The sequence below is a fragment of the Oryctolagus cuniculus genome, chromosome 12 (assembly GCF_051225735.1).
Source record: "Oryctolagus cuniculus isolate XC-2025 breed Fujian yellow rabbit chromosome 12, ASM5122573v1, whole genome shotgun sequence".
Taxonomy (NCBI): Eukaryota; Metazoa; Chordata; class Mammalia; order Lagomorpha; family Leporidae; genus Oryctolagus; species Oryctolagus cuniculus.
Genome location: NC_142878.1, coordinates 53,278,678 through 53,287,772, shown reverse-complemented (window position 1 = coordinate 53,287,772; position 9,095 = coordinate 53,278,678). Strand labels below are relative to the sequence as shown.

Below are 9,095 nucleotides of genomic sequence, written 5' to 3'. Positions count from 1 at the left end.
TGGGAGGGCCTTTATTACTGTTTCAATTTCTGTCTCAGTTATGGGTCTATTTATGTTTTCTATGTCTTCATGGTTCAATTTAGGTAGATTGCATTTGTCCAGGAATCTATCCATTTCTGATAGAATTTCCTGTTTGCTGGCATACAAGTCCTTGTAGTAATTTCTGATGATTCTTTTTATTTCTGTGGTGTCTGTTGTTAAGTTTCCTTTTTCATCTCTGATTGTATTGATTTGGGTCTTTTCTCTTCTTTTTTTAGTTAGTTCGGCCAATGGGGTATCAATTTTGTTTATTTTTTCAAAAAACCAGCTCTTTGCTTGGCTGATTTTTTGTAATTTTTTTTTGGATTCTATCCTGTTAATTTCTTCTCTGATTTTAATTATTTCTCTTCTCCTACTAGATTTGGGTCTGGTTTGCTGCAGTTTTTCTAGGTCCTTGAGATGTGCTGAAAGCTCATTTATTTGGTACCTTTCCAATGTCTTGATGTAGGCACCTATTGCTATAAATTTGCCTCTCAGTACTGCTTTTTCCATATCCCATAAGTTTTGATATGTTGTGTTGTTATCCTCATTTACTTCCAGAATGTTTTTGTTTCTCTTTTGATTTATTGAATGACCCAGTGTTCATTCAGGAGCATGTAGTTCAGTCTCCATGTGTTTGCATACTTTCTAGGGTTTCCTGAGTTGCTAATTTGTAGCTTCATTCCGCTGTGGTCTGAGAAGCTGCATGGTATGATTCTAATTCTTTTAAATTTGCTGAGACTTGCTTTATGGCCTAGTATGTGATCAATCCTAGAGAAGATTCCATGCACTTCTGAGAAGAATGTAAAGTCTTTAGATGTAGGATTGAAAGTTCTGTAGATATCTGTTAGATCCATTTGGGCAATAGTGTAGTTTAAATCTACTGTTTCCTTGTTGATCTTCTGTCCAGACGATCTGTCTATTTCTGAGAGTGGAGTATTGATGTCCCCCAGTACTATTGTATTGGAATCTAAGTCTCCCTTTAAGCCCTTAACATATCTTATAAATAGACTGGTGCCCTGTAATTAGGTGCATATACATTTATAATACTTACATCTTCCTGTTGAATTAAACCCCTAATCATTATATAGTGCCCCTCTTTGTCTCTCTTAACAGTTTTTGTATTAAAGTTTATTTTGTCTGATATTAATATGGCTACACCTGCTTTTTTTTTGGGTTCTGTTGGCATGGAATATCTTTTTCCAACCTTTCACTTTCAGTCTGCATGCATCTTTGTTAGAGAGATGTGTTTCTTGTAGGTAACAAATCGTTGGGTTTTGTTCCTTAAGCCAATCAGCCAATCGGTGTCTTTTAACTGAAGAGTTAAGTCCATTAACATTTAATGTGACTATTGATACATAGTGACTAAGAGCAAAATCATTTTGATGTAAATACCTAAATTACATCAAAATGACTGTTGTTATTTTGTCAGTAATTTGACAATTGCTTTGTGATTTTCCGAAATAATTTTATTTTCATAGATGAAAATGAATATGAATATCCAAACAGATAACAGTTCATATGGTATGATGAGGCAATTTGAAAAATCACATTGCTCACAAAGACATGGAAAATTCTTACAGCTATTGATATTGCCAAAAATGTATATAAATATCTTTCAAATCCGATTTAGGAATCCCTGCAATGCTAGTTTGAAACAAGGGAGCTTGGTGTAGATAGTCGGCCTAGACGTTAATCCTTAGGTTTAGATGTCTGTGCTTGATGCCCATCTCTGGCTCCTGAGTCCAGCTTCCTGTTAATGCAGAGTGGGTGTCACCATATTGGCTCAAGCAGCTTGGTCCCTGCTATTCATGAGTTCTTGGTTCCTGGCTTAGGTTCTGGCCCAGCTACTGCTATAGGAGGCATCTGAGGACTCTATCAGTGGATAGGATGTCATTCTCTTTGTCTCTCTCTCTATTTCTCTCTCTCTCTCTGTCTCTCTCCTCTCTCTCTCTCTCTCTTTCTGCTTCTCAAATTAAAAAGAGAAATTTTTTATTAATTTTTTAATTATTTTTTGACAGGCAGAGTGGACAGAGAGAGAGAGAGAGAGAGAGAGAAAGGTCTTCCTTTGCCATTGGTTCACCCTCCAATGGCCGCCGTGGATGGCGCACCGCACTGATCTGAAGGCAGGAGACAGGTGCTTCTCCTGGTCTCCCATGGGGTGCAGGGCCCAAGCACTTGGGCCATCCTCCACTGCACTCCCTGGCCACAGCAGAGAGCTGGCCTGGAAGAGGGGCAACCGGGACAGAATCCGGCGCCCCGACCGGGACTAGAACCCGGTGTGCCGGCGCCGCAAGGCGGAGGATTAGCCTAGTGAGCCGCGGTTAAAGTGAAATGAACACTATGAGAAACAGTGACTTGATCAGCCCTTAATGTATGCTAAACTGATCTTCTGTATATAAAGAGAAACGAAAATGAATCTTGATGTGAATGGAAGGGGAGAGGGAGTGGGAAAGGGGAGGGTTGCGGGTGGGAGGGACGTTATGGGGGGGGAAGCCATTGTAATCCATAAGCTGTACTTTGGAAATTTATATTCATTAAATAAAAGTTTGAAAGAAAAAAAAAGAAGGAGGTACCTTTCTCTGAAGGGAGGAAAGAACTTCCACTTTGACCATGGCCTTGTCTAAAAATTATCAGAGTCAGTGAACTCAGGGGGCTTCCATAGCCTTGGCAGCTCATGACAAGAGCCTAGGGTGATTACTGAGGCCGTAAACAAGAGTGTCAGTTTGTTAAGTCAACAACAGGGGTCACTGTGCACTTACTCCTCATGTAGGATCTTTGTCCTTAGTGTGCTGTACATTGAGATTTAACGCTATAACTAGTACTCAAACAGTATTTTTCACTTTATGTTTCTGTGTGGGTCAAACTGTTGAAATCTTTACTTAATGTATGCTAAACTGATCTTCTGTATATAAAGATAATTGAAAATGAATCTTGATGTGAATGGAAGGGGAGAGGGAGTGGGAAAGGGGAGGGTTGCGGGTGGGAGGGACGTTATGGGGGGGGAAGCCATTGTAATCCATAAGCTGTACTTTGGAAATTTATATTCATTAAATAAAAGTTTAAAAACAAAAAACAAAAAAAAGAGAACTTTGCAAAGCATGCAGTGATGGTGGCAAACTCTGGTGGGAGGGTACATTTGTTAGCCACTTGGAAGTAATTAAAATACATGATTTAGTAATCTAAAAATACTCATTTAAATTATCATATTGTTTTCTTTGATTAACATTAATACCTGTACATTTATGGGGTATACTAAAATATTTCAATACTTATGCACAGTATAAGCCAATCAACCCATGCAACTAGCACTTCTATTTTCTTATGATTTCTTTTTGTTTGGAGCCTACCAGTTCTTCTTTTTTTAAAATTTTTTTAACTTTTATTTTATTTTTTAACTTTTATTTAATAAATATAAATTTCCAAAGTACAGCTTTTGGATTATAGTGGCTTCCCCCCATAATCTCACTCCCACTTGCAACCATCCCATCTCCCACTCCCTCTCCCATCCCATTCTTCATCAAAATTCATTTTCAATTACCTTTATATACAGAAGATCAACTTAGTATGTACTAAGTGAAGACTTCAACAGATTGCACCCACACAGATACACAAAGTATAAATTTTTGTTTGAGTACTAATTATACTGTTAATTCACATAGTACAACACATCAAGGACAGGTACCTCCTTTTTTGATTGCCTGTTCTCTGCTGGGATCTCACTCACGGAGATCTTTCATTTAGGTCACTTTTTTTGCCAGAGTGTCTTGGCTTTCCATGCCTGAAATACTCTCTTGGGGTTTTTAGCCAGATCTGAATGCCTTAAGGGCTGATTCTGAGGCTAGAGTGCTGTTTAGGACATCTGCCATTCTATGAGTCTGCTGTGTATTCCACTTCCCATATTGGATTGTTCTCTCCTTTTTAATTATACCAGTTATTATTAGTAGACACTAGTCTTGCTTATGTGATCCATTTAACCCCCCAATCCTATCATTATGATCAATTGTGAACAGAAATTGATCACTGGGACTAGTGAGATGGCATTGGTACATGCCACCTTGATGGGATTGAATTGGAATCCCCTGGTAAGTTTCTAACCCTCCCATTAAGGGCAAGTCTGATTGAGCATGTGCCGAACTGTACATCTCTTCCCTCTCTTGTTCCCACTCTTATATTTAACAGGTATCACTTTTCAGTTAAATTTAAATGCCTAAGAATAATTATGTGTTAATTAAAGAGTTCAACCAAACTTGCATACCAGGGATAAACCTGCATCTGGTGTGGGGTGAGTGAGCTTTCTGAAGTGTTATTGGATTTGATTAGCTAGTTAGTTGTTGAGAGTCTTTTTCTGAATATTTTAAAAATCTGTATGCATAATTTCCAGTCTTTTCTCTTATGGAGAACAAAAGTTCAATGTTCTTTCATACTATGAGATCTTCACATAGCATTTCCCAATAATTTCTTCTGTTTTTGTTTAACTTTTCCTGAATGGGTTTAGGAATTCTTTTTTTACATTTAATGAATGTATTTTGTGTGTCTTCATCCTAATAGACAATACCTGGTATTCAGCCATTAGCTCTTTCTTCCATAATGGTTTACATAACATGAATATATATGCATTGGTCTGCTTCTAGGCTAATAATCTCCTACTTCTGCAGCAAGACCTTTTTACTTACCCCAATTATTTATTCACGAATTTTGGGTTTTACACTATGGCTAGTGTGACCTGCCTAGTCCTGCCCCCGTGTTGAGCACTGGCTGTGCTCTGCTTCCTCTGATTCTTTTGGATGGCATTTGTTTGGCCTCCTTAGTGCATGTTCCTTGAATACTTGAAGGAAGCCCTGGAACTCTCTGCAGTTCTCTCTTGGTGAGCTTTAACTCCTTGTAGCTATTTCTTGGATTCTAGTTGTCATTGTATCCCAGATCCAAACTATCTTCTGAAATCACAAGATGTAAGAAATTCACCACTTCCACCTCCCAATTTATTATTATAGAAATGATGTCATCATAGAAACAGTTAGCAATTGTATTTCAGGTAAATTTCTGGATAAACAAATTAAGACACAATTTCAAACCTCTAGATTCCATTTGCTGGTTCTGTCAGGGATTAACTGGACCTGTCACCTTCTGTGAAAGGAAACATTCAATCTGTGAGGAGAGACAACAAAAAACTCTAACCAAAAATAATGATAAACAAATGGAAATACTAACTACCTTGATTTTTTCAGACCACATTGTGTACATGTGTAGAAATATCACACAGTAGCTCAAAAACATGTAAAAGAATATGTAGAAGAGGCATTCAAAAATTAAAAAGGTTTACTGAATATAAAGGCGATAAATTTAATATATGTACAAAAAGATTTGTCTAGCTAATGCTTTACTCAGTGGCACCTGCAGATTTAAGAAGCCGGGCACATGTGCTTAGTTTTCTGTTGTTAGAAGACATGGAAGAGCAAAGCCGAGAGCATCAGAAGTGAACCTGGGGTTTTGGAAGGTATGTGCCTGAGAGGGGTAAGCTGCTCTGGCCCAGTCAAAAGGAACTTATTTTTATTCTTCGTGGGGTTTATCAAGCCCACCAGTGACATCAATTCTATCATATCATGCCGTCTAAAATGAAGTGGAAAAATTCAAATGACTTTTTGTTTTGTCAATGCTGTTGTACTCTGAGTTACTCTTCCATAATGGAATTATTTTGGGTGGTTTGGATGATTTCAGGATGTTGAGATGCAATTTAAGGTGGAAGGAATTATGTGATAGAAATTGATGGAGAATTAGTCTTTCCGTACCACATACCTATGACAGCTTTCAGAAATAATTACTGAAAGCTTTCCTTTTTTCATCCCTAAAGAAGTTTCACATTGTATGCTTTGGAACATCAAAATACAGTTTAATACCTGGCTCTGTTGCTTGTGTTTTCCAATCCTGAGAGATTATGTGGAAGATATGTGTACACTGTGTTATAATGGAGTGTATTTGGTGCATCAGACACATCAAAGGTTTATAGTTACTTTGAGGTAAAACTTGAAATACTCTCTTTTAACTTCAAATATACTGGAAAAATGAAGTCAAATGTGAGAACTCTGATGTAAGCTGCCGATTCTTGGACTAACCACAAGAGGGCACCTCTTTCTCCAGATGAGGGTAATTTTCATATGTCTTAAGCAGTTCGACAGGTGCATATTTTGTTCACTCTTCATTGTTCCAACTGCTGCACGGCAGGAAGGCTCTCTTTTCAGAGCAGGATTCACCAGGAGTTCCTACCGAGAATCCAGGTTCTGGAACTGGAACGTCACCCTGACATCTGGGGTATAGCCAAGGTTGCCAGGACTTTGTGTTTCTCCCAGCTCACCAGCCATGCTCTCTGCGTCTTGCTCAGTGACTGTGGTGGTCCTGCTGCTAACTGTGCGTAAGTGATGTTTGGTTTTTTAAATGATTTTCTGTTCCAAGGTCTGGGTGAAGATCTCTAGCCGCACTTGCTCCCAAAACTGTCCTGTTGACATATTCCTAAATAACAACACTTTAATTGTTTTAGGAAGGACAAATGGAGACTCAGTGACCCAGACAGAGGGACCTGTTATCCTCTCCGAAGGGTCACCTCTGACCCTGAACTGCAACTACGAAACCAGCTATTTAGTGTCCCTTTTCTGGTATGTCCAGTATCTCCATCGGGGTCCTCAGCTCCTGTTGAAAAGTGCAACAGAAAACCAGAGGATGGAGCTTGAAGGTTTTCACGCCACTCTTGTCAAGAAGGACAGCTCCTTCCACCTGCACAAATCCTCACTGCAGTTATCAGACTCAGCTGTGTACTACTGTGCTCTGAGAGACACAGTGAGAGGAACCAGAGGGGGAGTTGAGCACAAACCCAGAGGCATGCAGCTGGGGCTGTGGGTGGGCAGCCCTGGAGGGGAGAACTAGGCTTCCCTCCAAAGTCATGAGGTGTCTGGGGACACTGGCAGGGAAGGAACAGATTCCAGCTTTGATGTCTCAGGGCTCGGGAGCCCTGGAGTAAGTGAGACTGGCGGTGGGAAGAGGAAATCTAATGTACAGGGGAGGTCCAGTTATCTGAGATGATCCTGCTTTCAGTAAAGGTGCCTGAGAGTGTTCCAGCAGGTTGAAGATGTTCCCTGGTGTCTGCTGAAGTTTGCAGTGGCTCCTCTGCCAAGAGAAATGTGGATTAGGTCTCTCCTGAGATATCCTCATCTCTTGTTCTGGAAGATCTGCAAGGATCTCATCATTTTTGCTAAATATAAGATTTAAGTCATAGGCTCAATTTCCAGTTCAGTTTTCTACTATGGCCTGGGAAAGCCTGCGAAAGAGCTTGAGCCTCCGCACCAGCGTGAGAGACCTGAAAGAACCTGGTGGATCCTGACGTCAGACTTGCCCAACTCCTGCTGTCGTGGCCATTTGGTTAGTGAACAGCAGATAGAGGATGTTTCTGTATTTCCCTCTGTCTATCTGTAACTCAATCTCTCAAATGAAAACTAAATATTTTTTAAAGATTTATTTATTTATTTGGAAGTCAGAGTTACACAGAGAGAAGGAGAGGCGGAGAGGCAGGGAGAGAGAGAGAGAGAGAGAGAGAGAGAGAGAGAGAAAGTCTTCCATCTGCTGATTCACTCCCTAATGGGCCTCAACAATTGGAGCTGTGCCAGTCTGAAGCCAGGTGCCGGGATTTTCTTCCTGGTCTCCCACTTGGGTGAAGAGGCCAAGGACTTGGGCCATCTTCTGTTGATTGCCCATGCCATAGCAGAGAGCTGGATCAGAAGTGGTGCAACCGGGACTTGATCTGGCGCCCATATGGGATGCCGGTCGCAATCGGCGGCTTTACCTGCTATGGACAGTGCCGGCACAGAAAATATATCTTAAAAAAAGTATCATAAGGTAATGAATGTTCCAGGAACAAAATTGCATCATTTTTCAATTTAGTACTTTGACAGTTCTAAGAGAACTGGCTAATGAAGCTTAAAACACATGTCTGAGGGGCAGTGAGCAGCTTAGGCTGCCTGCCTGGGATGCCCACATCCCATTCTCCTGATCGAGTCCCTGCTGTTCTGTTTCCAGTCGAGCTTCCTGCTAATGCTCATAGGAGGCAGCAGAAGGTGCCCCAAGTCCTTGGGCCCCTCCACATGGTAGGAGACCTGGGTGGAGTTCCTGGCTCCTGTCTTCAGCCTAGCCTAGCTCTGTCTGTTGTAGGCATTTGTGGAATGAACCACCTGATGGAGGATCTCTTTGACTTTCCCTGTGTCTTTGCAAGTCTGCCTTTCAAAGCACTTATAAATAAATCTTATATAAAAAAAGGAAAGAAAAATCTGAAAATAACTAAAATCCTTTGCAACATTGGATGCCCAGATTCATCCTTTCAACAAATATGTGAGTACCTATCATGGTTCAGGAGTTGTTTAAATTATGAAACCTTCTGTATAATGTGCCTCCTTGTTTATTAAAAAATGCTGCTTCACAACATTTATACATTGGAGTATTACTGTGAAACTCACCAAATATTTCTGTTCCCTGAAGTTGGAAGATGACTTGTGCTAATGGCTTGTGATGGTAACTCCCAATTATATTGAAATCTGAATCTGTGTCAGGTCAGAGTTCCTTTGCACAAAATTTTCAATTGTACCAGGTACTGACAATCTGAGTTTTAAGCTGTTATATCAGCCATTATGCTCCTTAGGGTAGATTTTGTCAATTCTGTTTCCTCACATCCTCCACAGTCTTGGTGTTTCCAAAGTTAAAAATGTTGATCTACGTGGTAAAGTTTCCACAAGTTGAGGTTCCTCTTTGTGGAGTTCCCTGCTCTTTTGGGTAATTCACCACTCTCTCTGTGATTCCTAGGTGTATGTTATTGTGTCTTGATAATAACTGGTGTAATCTGCCTTATAATTGTCTTCTGTACATGACTTCCTTTTTGTTATTTATGGTTATTTTCAGCACATATTTTTATTAATATAAAGAGAACAGATTTCATGTATTTCATAGGTACAATTCTAAACAAAACCATATTCCCCTTGTCCCTCTGTCCCTTCCTAAATTCAACTACTTCCTTCCCATCTTTCTTGTCTTTTAAATTT

At 40.0% G+C, this 9,095-nt stretch overlaps 1 gene segment (V, D, J or C); it reads left to right on the top strand.

The window, feature by feature from the left end:
- The first annotated feature begins 6,206 nt into the window (after positions 1-6,206).
- On the top strand, positions 6,207-8,547 carry LOC149123043 (T-cell receptor alpha chain V region RL-5-like). The segment is given in 2 exon segments: positions 6,207-6,427; positions 6,554-8,547. Coding segments are annotated over 2 exon segments (435 nt in total).
- Positions 8,548-9,095: the final 548 nt, after the last annotated feature.